General features: G+C 39.1%; 1 protein-coding gene across 1 annotated transcript in view; it reads right to left on the bottom strand.

Annotated features, from left to right (window-relative positions):
• DENND1B (DENN domain containing 1B) overlaps positions 1 to 20597 on the bottom strand; it is a 161506-nt gene that overhangs the window by 87105 nt on the left and 53804 nt on the right. The window contains exons 4-5 of the mRNA XM_054384311.1: positions 13434 to 13483; positions 3977 to 4096 (exon numbers count right to left, since the gene is read on the bottom strand). Of these exons, the coding sequence (XP_054240286.1) occupies positions 3977 to 4096; positions 13434 to 13483 (170 nt within the window). The remainder of the gene's footprint in view (positions 1 to 3976; positions 4097 to 13433; positions 13484 to 20597) is intronic.

Consider the following 20597-nt stretch of genomic DNA (forward strand, 5'->3'; position numbering starts at 1 on the left):
CCACAAGTCAAAGGTTAAATAAAGGAGAGGAAATGTTTTCTGTCAAATAGTCAGGTAACCACTAACAGTCCTGAACTATCAGCAGGAATCTAACTTCTAGTAATCAAATAAAACTAAGGAAACTGCCTTTCCGTAGCTAAACGTCTAATGTCTAGGGGCTACTTTTCTGTCTGGAAAATTGACACAAAATGTGTAAAATTGAAACATTCTGCTTCCAAGGGATTTGCCTAAAGGAAGAGCTAGAAAGCTCCAAGCGTGGTCTGAACTGAAGAACTACAAAGGCTTACCACATAAACCTGTCTTCCTTATTAGTATTAGGCCATTTCATTTGGAAATGTAGGTGACAATTTTACAGTCATGAAATTAATGAAATCTAAGACTGAGAATTTTAATGATGCGTTTTGCATTCCTCTGGATTCATAAGGCCAACTTCAGAGCCCGTCAGCAGTTTCAAGATTTTTAACAAACCAAATTTCAGTCAAACAATTTCATGTACACCCAGAAAGTAGTAAGCTGCAAACAGCAGTGAAGTTTAGAACCACGGCCAGAATTGTCTCCTTCTATTATTCAAAAGCAAACACTACAGTTTCTACTGTGTCACTTCAAATCTCAACTGCCAAAATTATAGTACTGTTATACTACTTAAGTTAAAACATAAAACCCAGAAGATTCAGTATATGAACACAATAAGGTATAATACAATATTCCTATTGTGGTGCCCTTTATGCTTATGGGGCTGCATGAGCAGTTTGTGAAGAGGGTGGAGGTGACACAGCAGGATACACACCAAGAGCTTCACAAAGCAGCAGTGCAGTTTAAAGAAAGCCAAACAAACAAAACATAATTTGCAAAGGAATCACATCAAACTTCTGGGGAATAATCCAAAATTTTATTTCTCATCTTACTACAATTTTGTGGTTAGTAGTCACATTTCGAATTTGGAAACTGCAGTCAAGGTCTGTATGCTTATTTTAGACAACACTGCATCACAATTGAGTTCTTCAAGCAAAAATGCCTCAAATTCGGGATACCTTGGGGGATTTTTTAGGTCATTGTATAAACATTCAGAGAACTTCAAATATTCTAATTTGGGAGAAAATTCTGCTTATTTAATTCATATCCACATGCATATAAAACAAAAAAGCCAAGAAAACTTACAGAATACTTTCATATGCACAGGTATATTTGCTTTTTCAAACTATCCAATTTAAAGCAGAACCATGTGGCTGCAAATCTAGAGACTACTTCCTTTAATTAGAGTTTCAGATCAAGAATGAATTATAGGGAGAAGTCTGATAAACCAGAAGACTTTAATCTTACAAGCAGCTTTAGGTTGTTGGTGCAAAACCTCAGGACAGGCAGTCTTTTCTTCAGTTTTCACTTAAGAATCACATTCAGAAGTTAAAGTTCTCTCTTTAGCAGCCCTAGCCTAGCATAGATTAGCACATGGCCTGAGACCATTCACAAAAGATAGTCACAAGACAAAAGTTGTGCTCTGTTCCCCACACATCATCCTCCTCAGATTTCTATAGTATTTCCTTATCATTTTAGCTGGCTTGTTACTGCTCCTCTTTCCAGAGATTCTTCCTTAGATTTTAGTTACAGCCATTTAATTCAATTAAGTTTTCTGTATTTGACTCTCTCTACTCATCTTTGTTAAACCCTAGTCAGCAATTCTAATACAATCCTCTTTGAGGCAATGCACTCCCGTGCACAGCACATGAATGTGGCAATTATGTATGCCTGCATTTGTGAGCTTATAGAAAAATCTTGTATACATAGCTGTGACAGACAAGTAGCTTGAACTGCTCCTACATCACAGCCATCATGTGTACACACAAGCAGTGATGATAAACGTATGTGATTTTGATGTATGGAAGAGAGCAAGTGTGAACAGCCAGACATGCTTTGGATGAAAAGAGGGCATGCACTTGAGAAGATTTCTTTGATTTTGGTTAATTTGAGATCAACAAACACGTACAAGGGAGAGCCAGGTAAATGCCCAAAGAAACCTGCTAGGGAGTCTTCCTTCACTTGGTCACTGCTAATGAATCTTGGACTCAGAGCAGAAACCAGAGAGGATACTAGAACGTATCAGATGGAAACACTGATACACTCTTTCTGTCTGACAATAAATATAGAAATTAGAGAGAAACAGATTACCAAGCTAGAATTCCACTGCCATGAAGCTAGTGCTGTTATGTATTCAGCTATGCCTTGTAAATTTGAAACTGTCACAGTAAATGCCATAAAGGCAATGCTTTGATTATAGTCTGCTGAAAAATTATAGCTTGTCACTTTTCATTTTCCTAGTTATTTCTACCAGGTAACAGACCATTGGCTAACCTTTAGATGATAGATGTCTGGATGGAAATGTTAGAAGAAATACTTCAGTTTACACAAGCTGAGAATTTGTGTTCTCTGCTTTGCAGCGCTCCACGAGCATACTTGAGTGTGCATAACCGATTAAACATTTATTACTGTAGCATTAGAAGCTAGTCAGACAATGCTAGGAGCACAAGTTCATAATCTTGTTTCCGGCTTGATGGGGCAAGAAAAGATCAATTCAGACAAAAGACATTCTTACTCTGAGTCTTAACAAGATAAATCAACAAAAGGTATCACAGGGCTAAGTATTACACACTTCTAAATCCTATGAATTAAGCCTTTGGGAAGTATTATTCAAGAAGTATTGTCAGGTTCATGGAAAGTAAATTAATTTCCAAAGTAAAATCTTTTCTTTTTGCTATTTTCATCACATAGCACTGATTTTTTTCCCCCGATATTTAGAGCAAATACTTATTTTTTTAAGCTACATGGCCAAAAATGTCCACTGTACTGGCTCTCAACATTAGTTTGGAATCTGCTTAAAAGCTGACAAAAGTCTTGATGTGATACTTTCAGTAATTTTAAGCACTGCTCTGCAAGTTCCTAATGTTGCCTGGTCTTTCTTTACCCCTCCATATGTTCTTTTACTGTTACTCTTTCACAAATCTGTGTTGGGTTTGTCTCCCCCCTAACTCAATGTGATCCACCTTAATGAGGAGAGGCTGAGTGACCTAGGGCTCTTTAGTCTGGAGAAGAGAGAAGATTTAATAAATGTTTATAAATGTGTGAGGGGTGGGGGTCAAGAGGGAGGGGACAGGCTCTAAATCACCTGCACCCTGGGATACGATGAGGGGCAATGAATAGAAACTATAGCACAGGAGGTTCCACCTCAACATGAGGAGGAACTTCTTCACTGGGAGGGTCACAGAGCACTGGAACAGGCTCCCCAGAGAGGTTGTGGAGTCTGCTTCTCTGGACACTTTCAAGGCCCATCTGGATGCATTCCTGTGTGACCTGTGCTAGATTCTATGGTCCTGCTCTGGCAAGGGGGTTGGACTCAATGATCTCCAGAGGTCCCTTCCAACCTCGAACATCCTGTGATCCTGTAATGGCACCTTCCATGAATGCCTGATTTCTGTGTTGTCCAAATATCTGATAATCTGCTTTTCTCCATAAACTTCCTAGTTTACTCTCCAAAATTCTCAGACTAGCCTCTCTCCTGCCCATGAGTTTAGCTCTTGCAGCACATGCCTCTACAGGCATTACAGGCTGCTAGGCTCTTAACAGAAATTGCAAATTTGCCTTTTAATTAAATCACTCTGTTTAATTAATTTACTTAAAAGGGGTTTAGGACAGCTAAACAGTTGGTTTTTTTCAGTACCAAAACAATTATCTTATGGGAAAAGAAAGAAAAAGCAGAGAGGAAGTATTTCACTGGGGTCAATTTCATGTTAAACAGAATTATTTAGCCTCACATACGAATGCTATCACATGGGGCTTGGGATCACTTTTCACATGAAGTCAATGGTCACAGAGAAATGATGCCCTGACAGAAGTAAAACATCAGCAGAGAGTTTGCAAAACATTTTTTCACTTGTGTTCTTCCCATATTCACTGCTTGACTCAATTTTAATTTGCACCAACTCACCTTAGAATACAGAGGCAGACCTTGCCTCCTGACGTCAAACGGCAAAATCCAAACCTTTGCTTACTTTCAATGTCGGTGAGCACGAAGGTAAAATGCTGTCCTACTTGGTTTTGGGACACCCTGAAAAATCAGACAGAGACTGTAAGACCACCAAATTACATAAAATGTGAGCATTTATATATCAATGGTCTCAAGGATTTTTATGCCCCATCTCCCAACCCAATATCCAGGCTGCCTCTTGTACCTCACCCCTTCCCCTCAGCATGGAAGAGTCCCAGTCCTTCCTTCAGCTGCAGCCCTGGCCCCACACTCTGGCTGACATGCTCCATGGAATCCAGCTCCAGGTCTGAATGGACAGGGTGTTTCATTAAGGTCTTTCCTAAGTAAGGCCTAAGCACAGCCAGCACACGCCTGCAACAGCCTGTTGGCTTTGAGTGCACCTCAACAGTGACAAATGGTAACTAAAACAAAGGCTTAAAATTCTACAAATAACTTATTAAATGTCATAATATCGCTCTGGCTGACATGAGAAAACTAGCTTCACATACATGCCTCAGAATAGCTTCACTAGTTAAACTCACTGCCTCCCCTTGCACCCACTCACATCCTCCTCTCTCTTTTGCAGTACGCACTGCCCAACAAAGAACCTGGTGCTAAATTCATTTTCAGGGCAAATTCATTTGGCTCTGGAAATGCAAAAGCCAAAAATAATCAAAAACTAACAGCACAAGACCTAAAATAATAATATCTTCAGGACTGTATCAAACTATGATCCCCTTGAGACAGAGTAAGTTTACACAAAATTTCCCTGCCTGATGTTCCAGCTCCTCTTACCCTCAAACTCTTCTCAAACAGCATCCTCCCAGCAGGGCAGGCTAATGTGTCTGGCTCTCAGTTTCTACCTCCCCTTCTCAGTGCAACCTCTGATGACTCATACACACTTCCAGGTCCCAGTCTCAACCTCCATTCCTGACCCAACACTGTCTGCTTGGCAGTATGAATCTGTTCCAACTCCTTTTCAAGAATAAATGACATGTTATTTATCTCCTTTTGACTCTCGAGCCAGGCATCTTTCTCTGCTGCACAATTTGTCAGCTTCAGACAGCTGAAAGTATGGGACAGACCCAATTTCCAATGTGGCCAAACTTCACAGAAATTCCAAATGCACTCAATGTAAACATCCTGGAACACTAACAAAGCGTATCTGAAGTTTATTCACACAAATACGTATGTACTTTTCCAAAATCTCCCAAAGAAAACCAGCCTTAGGCAGACTTGGCATTGTCAGCCAGGAGTGTGTGGCACAGAATGAATCACAGAATGGTTTGGCTTGGAAGTGACCTTTAAAGATATTAACTAATACCAAATGAAAACAAAAGCTGTGATAGGGAGTGCATGGAGATTTGCGAGCATAAAATGCAGCAGTTCTGCCTCTAATGTCCACTGCTCTTCTCCCATTCATTCTTACACAATCTGTATCACAATACCTAGGCACCTGCTTGCAAGCACTATGACTAGCACATGTCATGTGTGGTTTGATCTTCAGGTGACAAACTGGAAGCAAATTCCTGGAGATGCTGAGAACCACTACAAATCTCACAGTCTTCCAATCTAAGAGTATCATTTTTTACTTTTGGTTTTAATTTATCCCCCACAATACAGGTTGGGGTTTTATTTCGTTGGGTTGTTTTTCTTGAGTCTCCACCAAAATAAAATACAAAAATTTCCCCCTGGGAAAGAAGGAAGTAGCAGGTGGTTAAAGGGTGAGAGAAGTTACATGGGACACATGCACTTTACACTGCATAACACATGCATGACAAAAGCTTAGGAAAGTGCTATCCCTATCCAGGCTGTAGTTTCCCACTCATTTCAATTTCGCCTAGTTCCTCATGAACATATAGTGACTAGGCTGAAACATAAGCCTGTACAAAGCACATGCAACATTACAAGACACATTTAGTCCAATATAATCACTGGAAAAGCATGATAATTAATGGATTTTTTTGTTTTAGTTCAGTAATTAAATCATTAAAACAAGCATATTCCTCACTTGTCTTCAAAAGACTGGAACAATCTAGTGAGTTCTTTAAACATGGTCAGTACTCAATGGCTTTCAGCTGATCTTTATTTCTCAAGCTCCACATGGCTGAGCATGCTGCCTGGATATTACACCTGATACAACAGAAATCCATCAGTAACAAGGAGTGGTTCCTTCCCTGCCAATGATGCAATTTTCTGTCTCACACCTTTGCATTTTTCTCTTTTTTCCTGAAAGCAGACCAGCACTGAACCCTGCAGCATGGTTCTAGCACCCATGCACACACCATGGCCAGGGACTTCAGCAGTAATTCAGCAGCAGCTGGTAGCAAGTAGCACTGTGGCACACACTGGTAACACACCATGCAGTAACCTCAGATGCCTCCTGCTCCCAGCCCCTCTCTGCTCTGCTGCAGCCCACCACTGGTCTTGGAGCTTTGGCATTGTTATGCTAGGGCTTCTATACACTACTTTAACCCAAAGAGATCGCTAATTATTTACAAAAAAATAATCTTGATAGATGTCCCTCTATGCAGGCATTGCTTTTAATGTACTGTGTACATGTATGTGAGAAAACTACTTACTCTATTACTGCTTGAAAATAATTCTTTAGCCCAAAAAACTCATTTCAGTAAGGATCTCTTGCTGCCAGCTATTTGCCTCCTCCCTTCTCAAAACCTGAAGATGGCATTGCACTTACAGCATACATAAAAGTGCCAGTACACAAGACCACTTTAAACACTAGACTTGAATTCTGGTATTCTCTATTAAAAATAGCCTAGCCCAATTATGACAGTACAGCAGGAGGTAATTCCAATGCTATCTCACCAGTTCCAACTCAGCATCTTCTCTTTGCTTTTTCAAGAGAGAGAACTCCATGTTCCAACAGACCATGTAAAAGTGCCCCAGCTTGAACACTGCTTCCCACAGAGTTTAGCGGGAGATGCAAGCAGCATGTTTCAGTTTTTTGAGAAGTGAGGAAAAACTCCAAGGCTAAAGCTGAATCTCCACAAAGAACCCAAGAGTTTGCATTTGGTCCCATGTGCTCCAAAGCAACAGCTAACAGAAGCCAGTGACCCTGCATTTGGACCACAATTTTTCATCAGAGTTTAAAATACTGAATTAATTCTGGGTTTCTAATCTGAGAACTCCACTTAACCATCTCAGGGCAGTATGGATGCCTGATTTTTCACTCCTCTTCAGCAGAGTAAAAACTGACTATATGGAAGCCCTACAGGAACAGACATATGAAGACTTGGGATTTCTGTATATCAATTGATAGCCACAATGTATAAAACACAAATAAAACATGTAAAAAATGCTAACACCGTAGTTCATCCAGATCCAGATAGATAGAGATATATATAGATATACATTGCATATGCCATCACATGGACAAATATTGGCTATGCTATTTGGGGCTTGTGCCTCTCTGTTTCACTATGGCACAGGCTCTTTAAAAGTCATATTTTACCTTCCTGGCACTGCTACTGAAGCACAGCAATGGTGTGTCTCAGGTCTGCATTCACGTGAACATCCACACAGGTAAAATGTAATTGTTACATAGCAGAATTCCCTACTTAGACTTTCTACTGAAGCACAGGATCAACAAGCCAAGCTTCAAAAACTTTCTGCAATATGCTGGTCTAGTCAACTATTTGAAGAGAACATGATCTACTGACTTGTACAGGCAGAGAAGTCACAAATAGTTCCCAACTGTCACTGACCTTCTCCTCATTCATTCCTCTGCCTTGCTTTTGACTTACTTTTGACTCTTGCCCCACAAGCTTACTTTTAATCTTAGTTTAGCAATAATAAATCACCAATAGTAAAGAATGTGAGTAAAAACCTATTAACCCTGCAGACTACAATGGTCTCTTTCAAAGTTATTACAGGTCATTACAGGAATAAAAGTAGTTTTTTTAAATGTTTTAAGTACATGCCTACACAATGCAGAAAAGGCTCTTTAGTACCCATGGAGTACATAAAGAGTCATTTTAAAGACTCTTTTTACACTATAGCTATTATTCAAGCCTCATTTTAAGGCTGCCTTGAAAGAGCTGATTAAGGCAGGAATTAAATCTCTTCTTGGAATGAAAACCAGCACCACTAATCATGAAATTTATCCTTTATTCTCAAATAACAAATGCTCTTCTTCCAAACCCATCTTGTTTAGGACACAGAAGACGCCTAAATTTATTTTTTCTTCAAATTCTAGAAACTTTTAAAGGGTTTTGAATTTTGGAGAGTTCATTTTTTCAGTGAGTTTGAAAAAGTGAAAGACTTTATGCAAAGACATACAGATTTTGATGACTTCTTTTTTAAAAGCAAAGTTACTGGTATCATTAATTATAACGTGTCACATACACATAGCTGACCACTGTAATTAAAGTACACAGCTCTGATTAAAGCTTTGGCAGCTGCTATCTACACCTGAACATTTCAAATGTATTTCCTCTCTCAATCTCATGCTGCAAAATGAACCCCCAGCAGTCATTCACTTTACTTCTCCTCAGATCATAGAATAGATGAGAAACCACTTCAAGCAGGAATTTGAAAAACAGACGTTAACACAGTGGTTCCTGCTGCTGGAAAGTCTGGGGAGACACTAACTCTAGGTTGGGCTGTCTCCTTCAGCTCTTTGCTATCCCCAAATCTAAGCTTCAGGGACTATATTCTCCACTTTCAAGCCCACTCCATGATCCCCAAGTCCACAGCTGAAGCTCTCTGTGTGGAAGGCTCCTCTGCTGCAACTTAGCTATCTGACAAGCTCTGCTTTCCAGAAAGAAAAGGAACAGAGAGAAAAATCACAGAAGGCATGAAAATGTACAAAGCTATCACCAAGCAAGAAAATTTCCACAAGTAAAAAGTGCGGTTCGCTTACAACTGGGGTTACACTTTCAAAACAACAGAAGCATTACGAGCTAGCTGTGGTTTCTTTTAAAGAGTCTCCCCGAGTGTACTTCAGTAACAACATAAATCCACTCTCTCCAAGGGCCCTGGCCATCATATCCAGATGAGGTTCTAGCAGAGCACATCGCAGCTCAGTGCGCCCCGAGTTCCTCTCAGATGGGTCTGCTTCTGCACTCATGTGGAAACCAAATAACCCATGTTTGAAACCAATAGTTACACCCTTCCACAGTGCATGCTGCACCCTGTCCTTACACACACTTCTCTCTTACAATGAAATAAAGGACAGAAAGAAGTCAATTGTTTTGAGTTCCCAATCCATCTCGCAAATTGACTGGAATTACTGAAGTGTAAAGGGAATCCTATGCTTTATTTATTTTTACCTGTAAAGCTTGAAATACATTCAAGTATTTACTTTCCATTCTTAACTGCTTATTTCAAAGACAAATATCTTTCTGTTAAGATATAACTGCCTTTCACAAGGTATAAAAATCCAACAATTTCTACAGCCACTGTTTTGCACTTGTCTTGATCATAGCTGTGTTTCTGCAATCAGATTTTTACCAGAAATAGCAGGAAGGGGAGAGTGAAAGTGATGTCATTCCTGCCATCATTACTCATTGACCCCAACAGATTATAGGTTAAACAATATGCACAGTAATTCCCATACTTGAGCAATATTCTACTGCTAATGAGAAATCTTCTCCAGCAGAAGCAGCACCACCTCTTAGACTCCAAAATATAACACTTCAGTGTGATCAGGTGAGCACTGCAGGGGAAATTAATGAGGTGCTTATCAGTGTCTCCACACTGGTCCTACAGGCAGTTTCCAAAGTGTCTCAGCTAAAAAGTCATGTGTTCTATGCATTCAGCAGAAGAAATGCACCCTGAAACAGAAAGGACAGGAATGGAAGGAAAGAGAGGGAGTATTTATGAAGGAGATAAATGAGAGAGATTCAAAGCACAGATAAAATTGAGGGGTCAACCAATGACGCCGGACAAGTTAGGACTGATTTTGAAATAGGTCCAAAAGGAAGAAGAGCAAAAGCTCCATGCTCATTAGTTATCATCCAGCTAACCAACTGATGGATGTAGAGATGGAGGTATGGGCTTTCTGCAAATTTACACCTGAGTTTTGGGTTGAGAGTGAAGATATAGAAGACTGCTGGAAAAGGAAAAGAAAAAAACCATGCAGAATTTGCATAAATGATTCAAGGAATAAGAGAGAGGACAAACTGCTTTTTCTGGTGTATGAATGATAGTTTAGCAAACATTAAAAGGTAATTAAAACTTCTGTGTTCTCAAATGTTAAATCCTTGTTATTCTGTATGAAAAGAAACAGAGAAAGGAGCTTCGTAGCACAGGAAAGGGAACATATTTGTAAACATATATGAGCAAACTGTTAGAATGTTCTACAATTATGCTATTTATTAAGCCTAAAATAATTTATTCACAGGGAAAAAAAAAATGAAAGATGACAGGTTCTTGGAGCAAATGCTCAAGAACTTGTATGATGCAATTAATTTCTTCAGCCTTCCAAAATAAAATGCAAGCCATAACCAGCAGTAATGAAATTATGTGCTTGCTTCCAATAAAAAATTATATATAAAACTCCATGTTTAAGTCACGGTCAAAACATTACACCATTGTGCCTATTTTGCTTTGACTTTAACTTTAATTTAATGGGAGTCACCCCTAGATTTTTAATCACCATTCACAGTATGTACTTTAGATAATTAGAACAAGTGGTGTACAGTTCTGTATAACATCTGCATAAAAGGTAAAGTACATATGTCTGGTGAGATGATGTAAGCAGCATCAAATAGTAGAACTGAATCTGGGTCTCTGTCTGCAGTCACAGTGGCATAGTAAATAAAATCAAATGTGTGTTCTTATTTCATTCCTTTTTCCAGTCACTCACTCATTAATAAAGGCAAGTTGGAAGAAAATAGATGATAATGATCTTACCACTGTGCTTTAACTTCTCACATCTGTAATTTGAAGAATATAGATGTCCTACTTTAATTAGCTTTATTTAGCTAGTCACAGAAAAGACACTCCATTCCCTCTAGCTCTACTATACAGTAGGAACCCAGAAGTCATCTATGCAACAAAGTCACATTTTCTGTTCTAGGTGTCTTGATCAGCAGCATCAGTGGGAGTTGCCTCCTCTGCACTGGTAATTTCTAGCTCTTACTAAGATCAAATATTGCTTGAAGGGCTTTGTACACATAGCACAGGTATGCCCTCTAAGCTACAATGTGTTCTTTCTTTGTATTTCACTTCAGCCTAAGCTTTCTGTACAGAAATTATCATCCCAACTGCCTGTAAAGTACGTGAAAGTATTAACTCTATCAAGACCTTTTATACAAGACAAAAAAACTAATTTTAGATATAGATATATATTCATCAGACAAGTAAAAAGCACGTTTATGGCTAGACAAAAAAAATCAAAATGCTTGTCACATCTTCAATGTCCATTCAAAAAAGTCACATACAAAGGAGCTACAGCAGTGTTTTTCTCAGTCCTTTTCTTTATCAGTCCAAATTTCAAAACAAAAAACAAAACAGGGAAAGCAGAAGACATTGGTATTGGGTTAAAAATACCAGTGTTGTACATCTACACAATGGTGTACATCTACACCACAGAAAATGCTTGAACTGAGTAGTAAGTGGTAAATATACCACACAGCCAGTGAGTTGGTCACACAAATAGTTTGCCAGTAAACAGCTGCCTGCCTTCCTGAAAGAGCTTCCACTCTTTCTGTCCGTTTCCTCACAACAGCTATGCCTCTCCTCTTTTATACTCTCATGACCCCACACTGTTCTTCATTCTCCCACAAATCCCTTAAAACTCACCTCCCAGCTACATAAGAAGCTGTGAGCATGCTGGTTGATTTTAAGGATACCACAGCATTACTGTCTTGAGCAGTCAGCAGGCCAGGCCAAACACATCACTTTTGTTCCCTTCATCACTTCAGCTTCCAAAAACCTCTGTTCCTCCTATCCAACTGCCAATTTTTATGAAAGTGTAGAAATTTTGCACCTTTGAGGACACTGCTTTATAGCTGCGTATAAGGCCAAGAGTCAAAAAGCATGTCTGGGCAGGAGGGCACAGGAAGGTGTTAACAGATTAACAACAAACATCCCAGAACTTTTTCTTTTTTCTTTCCTTCCCCCCCACCCTTTGAATACTCAGCTAAAACACATACCTAAATATGCTACAAATTCAGGCATTCAAACAGTTTACTGGTTAAGCTTATCCATCTCATACAAGCAACTGCCTTCTAAATGGTTCAACAGAAATAGTGAAAGATAAGTTATTTGAAAATAATTGTTTGCTGCCACCAATTATCTTCTTGCCACTGGATGGCAGCAACAGAATCTCACCTTTTTCTGTTATCCTCAAATTTTATTTCCATTATTCATCTCCATTACCGATTTTAAACACAATTCTGCACATATCTTAAGCACATTGAAGACTTTAATGCTATAATGCCAACACTGACAACCGTACTAGTTAAGTCATTAAAACAGCTTAAAGGACAGTGAGCTTAACTAGTTCAAAACCCAAACAACTTAATTAAATTCAACTATAAAACACTAAATGAGCCTAGTTTACATCCGAGTAGTTGTGTTTACGAAGATCTTGCCAGTGTGTCTTTATGCAAAGCCTCACTTCTTTCCTCTGCACACCATCTTTTACTCCACTGATAGCTGCTTCTCATCTTTGAGTCTCCATCTCCAACTGATGCCAAAGTTATTCTGAAACCACCTCAGCCTGCACACTACTTGGGTGTATCTTTCATTAATTATGCAAATAAAGTCTCCAATTCAACCTTTACTGATTTGGACATCCTGAATTTTCCAAACTGAGCGAGTATAATTTATTAAATTTATTACCACCACTCATTTTGACAAGCCTAAGTAAGTATTATTAATTAATAAAAATGGTTTATATGAACAATTTAAATGACTGACACCATTAAATGGAAGCCACACTATAACTGATACCAGAGAGGTAGGGCTACTTAATTATAAATAATGGTCTTGATTTATCTCTGAGAAAAATCAATTGCATATTCAGTTAACTCTGTGCAATTAAAGCCTTGATTTCTTTGAACTCAAAGAACGTTTTCAGTACTGTTCTGTGGGTATCCTGGTGCACAGTAACTTTTTTTTATTAAGCTTGCCATTTGAAGGTAACTATGTTTTATCCTTACATTAACACAGATGGTGTTTACAATTATAATGGACAAAATTGGGAGCTAGAATATAGCTCTGTCTTGAAAGAGAACTCCTTAAAATTCTCTAAAGGTTGCATTTTGCAGTGATAATTTCCTACTAGTGATTTTGTACTTACCTGAACAACAAAGAGCTCTTCTCAGCTGCAGGTGCAAGTTTAGGGAGTACAGTATGTTTTCCTTTTCTTTATATCTTTCCTTGCACTTACCACCACATTTAATTTTCTATGAAATATTTTCAAATGACTGATAACTGTACCACATACCTTTCGACGTCAAAAGGAAAGCAGAACTTCGGAACACTGCTCAGCACTTCCTGTAAATACAAGTGAAAGAAATAAAGTTAGGAGTTTTCAAAAGCTATTGAAAAGCTCACTTCTGGGGAAAGAAAAAAAAAAAACATCTAAAAGCACTCGTAACAAATAATAAGTTCAAGGAATATATGATTGCAAAAAATACAGCACACGTTCCTGGACTGAAATAATTGATTATTAAAAAGGAATTAAGTTTGTGCTTTGGCAGATTGCAAAGACAATGCCACAGAAGCCCCAGGAGGGAAAGGCCTGGCCTGAAGGGTATTAACACCCTTCACATCCCCGCTGGGATTCCCTTCAACAAGGCCATATGGATTTTACAAGAAGCACCACACCATATGGGTAAGCCACGTCTGCTGCTACTTGTACCACAGACTAGCCACAGGGACTTCTGACAGATCCTGGCTCAAAAATACAAATGTTGTTTCAATTAAAATGCAGGCAGAGAAAAGGGAATGAAGTTGGCAGCAGAATGAATTACAGAGAGGTATAACAACTCTATACATGTTCCATAGTCAAATGCTGAAAATGATGGAAATCGTCTGCTGGTCAAAGGAGAAATTTATATGATTAACCCTTTGGGTTTCACAAGTAAGGTTTGCTATTAATAAAGGGAAGGAGGTGGGGGAGAAATCTACCAGGTCTACATTCATACCATAATATAAAAGGATAATGTCACTCTTTCTTACAGAATTTTATTTAAGAAGCTGTTTAGTGGCAAATAAAATGTGTTAATTAAAATATAAAAATGCTCTCAAAACGATCAACATTTTTCTTGGGGGGGAGGGGGGGGAAGGTAAATTACCAGATTAGTTAGTAGCAAATACATTGATCAATGTTTTTAAAAGATCCCAGAAAAACAAAAACAAAACAAAAACAAAAAAAAAAAAAAAGAGAAGGTTTTATTTCCTTGCTCCCTACCAGGAAAGCCAACCCCCTGTGAAATACTTCAGCTTAGGAGACAGTCAACATCAGCACAGTTAGTCAAAGTGAGGGCATTCCCTTTTTGTAGCAGACCAACAGACATAGCCTGCTGCAGGCACAATTTATCTCACAAGGTGTGCATGTTCAGAAAAATGCACATTGAGTGCACACTTCTAGAGCTGCACATGGGGGTTTAGGAACACAATCCAAGATGTTAGCACTTTCCAGCCCAAACTCTCTGTTTACTGCATCTTGAGTAGTCAACTCCCATTAGGGGAAATCATGTATTTAAATACCTACACACCACAATGATTATTTACTTCAAACATTTCCCTGGCTCAGTGGATAGTGCAAAACATGAAGAACCCAAGCAAGTTAATCAGCAAGGGATGAACAGTTCAGGAAAAAAGATGCTTCTGAGTACAACATGCGTATGATAGTACCAACACTTTAAAGGTTTATGATGTGCCCCAGTAAATCATCAATACAGTACAAAATGGAAAGAATCAACTTTTCTAGAATTTCAAAGTTACACAAGAAAGTTTAAGAAATCTTTGGAACTTTGTCAGCACAGCTGAAGAAGGGTATGAAAGCCATATGCTGTGTTTTGGGAGAAGTTATTAACTTTAAGATGAGCAATAGCAGTACATACAATACTCTCAAAAAGCAATTGCTCAAGCACCATCCTGACTGCTGTGAGTGGCCACTGCAGAGGGCTGGGGAGCACAGCACAAACAGGGCAGGTAAACTTTGGAATTTCTGTGAGCAGGAAACCAACATACACAATACTGGTTGTACTAATAATAATCTCCAACAAAAGGCAGCAAGAACAACAGGGTAATTGAAACATCGAACTCAGAAAATTCCTAAACATTTCCAAATAGTCTCTCACTTACAGCTCATAAAGCTTGCTTATCCCTTTCCAAACAAATAGTATTTTATACTCTACTTAAATTCTCTTTCCAAATCTGCACCTATTCTCACACTTAGAGGAAGTCATTTTCTCCTTGCTACTGAGCATTTTAATTGCTGCCTGGTAGGCTTAGCACTGCCTCAGAACTGGGTATGGAAATGTATTCATTTATGTTCCCCATTGTATTCTCTCAGAATAAATTATCACACAAGAAAAAGAAAACAAAAACAAAAAACCACAAAGGTATTAGCTCAATATTTTGACTAAACAACCTGAAAATTATGGGTATGTTTTGCAGCATTTTCCAGAGCGAGCTGCAGGACAGCATTTCCCCAGCTCTGCTCCGTGCCCCCCCAGCCAGCACAGGCACTCACGACTTCTGCAGAGCGCCTCAGCTCGCTTCCCAACTGGCAGGAGCATCCCTCAGGGGACAAGTCTTTAAACCTCCACACTCTTTAAAATTCAACCAGCCAGCAGGTCTATAGACTGGTGTATAAACAGTATAGACAAAAAAAAAAAAAAAATCCTCTCCCAGCTTATGTCAGTGACAAAGCAGCTCAGTTGACTGCTTCTCCCCTGACAGCGTAAACTAGGCTTACACAGATCAATAGATGGAAGTCCTACCTAGCTTCCAGGGCTCAGTTTTCTCCCTTAATTACAGGTGCTATTCAGATTTTTAAAATGGAAGAAAACAAGATGCCCCTCAAGATGCTCCTAGACAAATTTAAAATGCAAATGACTTTGTGTACACACGCACTCTCACTATCTCACTAGTTGTGTACAATTAGAGGTGATACTTTCAGTCATCTCTTTATTGAATAGAATTTGAGCTTCATCTCCCAATGGGTCATCATTTTCAAGGATCCATAACTGAGCCAGGACTTCCTCTTGAGCCCATACACTCTCAGAAAAACTATAACATACTTATTGTGTCTTATTTTCATAGCTTCACAACCTTTTAGTATGTGTTTATTTCTGAAGACAAAAGGTCATAAATATCTTGATTAATGGGCACTTTGTCAAAGCAAAGAAATTGTATGCAGGGGCAATATGGTAATGATGTTAAAAAGGAAAAGTCAATAAAAGATTTCCTATTTGTTTTCAAACACCAAATAAACATTTACAGTTGCATACATGATTGAGTTTAATTGCTAAGTTAAAGGACAGCTATCTCATTCCTTCTATCAGCTCCAAGAACAAAACAATAAAATCAGTACCACGTGAACTACATCATGCTGCTGCTCTTGCAAAAGCTTAAACAAAAATGAAAGTGGTGTTTAAGAAAATATTTCCTTTATGCCTACAGCACAGCAGCAGAAACTTGCACTCTCCCAAGATTATGGTCCAGCAGTTAATTAATTCACTTTCATCAACTGTACTACACAGCTCCAGCCTGGGCTGGTCATGACCACTGGCTCTACATTGAGATGATTATAGATGTCTAAAAAGTAATAATTGTTCAGTGTTCCTTATTTATTTTGATACTCATGCAGCTAATCACTTCATAAAGCAATGTAAAAGGTGGTCAAAGACGCTTCTGACTTCATACACACCAGCTTTCCAGAGAAAAGCTCCTGATAACTCACAATCTGAAGTGAAATTACAAGATGATTAATCATCTTGGTAACATTAAAGGCACACATCACATTCCTTACTAACTAGAAAATATAGGATTTATTGATTATTATTGTAATCTCCCAGACAATTGATGCAAGCATATGAAACCTTCCTGGTTGATAGGTATGCATTGTAGAGCACAGTGATCTGGGAGGACACTTCTCACTACAGCTGGAAGAAGGTGCAGGAGCTGCTATCTATGAAACTCACACCAGACTTTATACATATATGTATATAAAATAGAATCAGCTTATTAATATATCTCTATATAGATATGAGTGGGGTTTTTCACTTTAAAGAGTCCTGGGACTCTTTAGTCTGGAGAAGACTGAGGAGAATTAATAAATGTTTATAAATATCTGATGCCTGGGTGTCAAGAGGGAGGTGACAGGCTGTGCTCAGTTGCACCCTGAGATAGGACAAAGGACAACGCATAGAACCTACCACACAGGAGGTTCCATCTCAACGTGAGGAGGAACTTCTTCACTGTGAGGGTCACAGAGCACTGGAACAGGCTTACCAGAGGGGTTGTGGAGTCTCATTCTCCAGAGACTTTCAAGCCCCATCTGGATGTGTTCCTGGGCAACCTGTGCTAGATTCTACGGTCCTACTCTGTCAGGGGGGATTCGATTCAATGATCTCGTGAGGTCCCTTCCAACCCCTAAGATCCTGTAAGCCTGTGATCATTTTAACAGGGTACATTCTCTATGCAGGTGATGCCCGATGACTTGATGAATTGACAGAAGTTTTCAACACTAAATATTATACTACTGTAGTATTTAAGTATTGAAGCTTAACCTGATTAACTTCCGAGGCTAGGAGGAGGTTAGAACTATTCACCCCAGCACTTTTTTTTCTCATTATAACATATTCTGCAGTTTGCATTTCAGCAGGGAGGAAAAATCACCTGTTTTTTTCCATGGGCATCCCTGTGAAATGATACAACATCTTCCCAAGATGGGAACATTTTAAGCTGTCCAGAATGCTGAACCACTTCATAAACAGCAGTTTAGAAACTGTTTTTTAAAGAGAGAGTGCTGCTAGCTTTCAACTGATTCTATTTTTATCTGCACCACAAGACTGTTCCCCAAGCAAGCAGGCAGGTTCTCTCCCCAAGTCCATTCTGACAAGGAATATGCATGTCTCTGCAGAAGGAAGGGTACAGCCTGACACAAAGTCACATACCTATTCCAGAGACAGATGAGGATATCCAGGGAAGAAATGGCCTAAAGTAGATAGTAACCAAAATCATTCACACCAACCAGTGCTCAAAAACCTGTTTACCTGTCCTCATCTCTTTATTCCATTTTGAAGCAGAAAATCAGCCAAAGAAATACAAATGACAAGAGCACAAATAAATGGTCATCCACTTGGCTACAAAATGATTTTGCCCTTTTTTTCCTCCATTACCCTTATTTCTTTAGCTGTTATCTTTTCAGTAAGGATATTTTTCTAGCTTTTGTGTTTCTCTTGTTTCTTTAACTTATTTTTGTGAAGTCTTCTTCCCCTCTTTCCCACTCTTTTTCACTGAAAGGGCAAATTCACTTTGACAGTCCTTTAGCTACTTTCTTAAGAGTCTCCTGTTTTTTCCCTTGCTGACAAAACTACTTGCTATTTTTAGTATTTCACCTAATTGTCCTTCAAAACACTTTTCCTCCCGCTAGAATTTCCTCTTCCTACTAACCTCTCTTTTAATGTCTTGAACCACTTGACTGCAGGTCTCTTTCGGTGGTTCTTACCAATTTTCCCTACTCCCATCTCCAGCTCCAAGGTCCTCTCTGCTGTTACTCCAACTTGCTCTCTGCCCTTCCCTCGAAGGGGACTCTCTTTCACCATTCCTTATCGCAGTTTTCAGTCACCCTCTGCCAATCCAAACATACAAACAAGACATCTACTTGAGATCTATGACTGTCCTGAGAGGTATTTCTGACTCAAACCAGTAACTTCAGCAGGAATATTTAAATGCTTAAAGTTAAGCACAGACTTAGGTTCGTTTTTAAATCAAAACCAGGCAGCTTAGCATCTTGCAGCGTTGAGCCCTTCATGATCATGGTTCAGTGAAGGTGAAATTCTAATGCTGCCACATAAAAGAGCCGACGAAAAGGCAAGCCCTGTCCTTGCCACTGACTTTTCCTTTTCTTCCTCTGAAGCTGTGCACATCCACAGCAGGGACCCATGTGAAGTCAGCAGCAGTAGTTATATTTCAAAGACTTTGCTCTTACCTCTGCTTAAAATCTTATCAGAAAATTGTAGCTACAATAAAGAAAGGCCCAAATGGTCTGAATAATGAAAAATTTGTATCTTAGACTACGTTCATGGAAACCCAAAGGTCTAAAGCACAGAAGTCATTATCAGGCCTCCATAACAGATTTTAACCTCTATGTGCCTCTCTCGAAAAGGGCATCATTCAATGATTATCTGCCAGTTCTGTAGAGATAAAAAATAATAAAGCTATCAGTTGCTTTCTGAACACTTAAAGAAGAACACAGAATTTAAAAGCAAAGGTTACAGAACTGCAAGAATGAACCACTAAATTACATGAATTTTTCTTAATGTTATTTTTGAACCTTTTTTTCTTTCAATCAGAAATCTCTAGTTTGAATTATACTAGCTATCATTTCCATACTATTCAAATAAAGTGTACGTAGAATTTTCAGCAATATCTTTCTCTGACCCTTCTGAATCATTTGAAACAAAAAAGTTTTCCAGACTTAGCAGTGATTCTCACTTTATACAGTAGAAAAACATAAGCAGTAGTTAACTTTCTGCATTTGTCACTTTTGGATATTTCAAAGTTTCCTTCAAGTCCAAAAGCAAAGAATTACAGAAAATTAACGACTGGGACAGTGGCATGACCAGGGTGCAGTACATTTTAACTGGGGGCACACTACAGGTTGCTCTTGCCCTGTACAGCAGACTAAGGCTGGTGTCCCAAGCAGCACGCATAAGACTTTATTGCTTCTAGAGCATCTTTCAAAGGATGGAGACAAGAATAAGGAGACAAGACCAAAATCCTGAGTACTTCGAAAGCACTGTTAATTTCACCATTCAGCAAGACTGAAAAAGAAGGTTCCCTAAACAACCACACAGTAAGTTTAAAGAAAACAGAGCTTTACTAAGTTATAAAATGTTTCAGTCTCTATTTGTCTAATTGATCCTGAATCTCATCCAGTAACCAGTTAGAACTACAGCATACTTCAAGCCACCAGTGTCCAGCATAGTACAGGGACCAGTATCTGAAGGGGGCCTACAAGAAAGCTGGGGAGGGACTTTTTAGGGTGTCAGGCAGTAATAGGACTGGGGGAAACGGAGCAAAAACTACAAGTGGGTAGGTTCAGATTGGATGTTAGGAAGAATTTCTTCACCATGAGGGTGGTGAGATACTGGAATAGGTTGCCCAGGGAGGTGGTGGAAACCTCATCCCTGAAGGTTTTGAAGGCCAGACTGGATGTGGCTCTGAGCAACCTGATCTAGTGTGAGGTGTCCCTGCCGATGGCAGGGGGGTTGGAACTAGATGATCCTTGAGGTCCCTTCCAACCCTGACAATTCTATGATTCTATGATGCCCAAAAGTTCACTTCAAAACAACAAGTTTACCAACAGCAGAACAGTTAAAACATGAAGTTCAGCACAGGTTAATTTGCCTTCTTACAAAACCCTCAA

Source organism: Indicator indicator, chromosome 10 (genome assembly GCF_027791375.1).
Source record: "Indicator indicator isolate 239-I01 chromosome 10, UM_Iind_1.1, whole genome shotgun sequence".
Lineage (NCBI taxonomy): Eukaryota > Metazoa > Chordata > Aves > Piciformes > Indicatoridae > Indicator > Indicator indicator.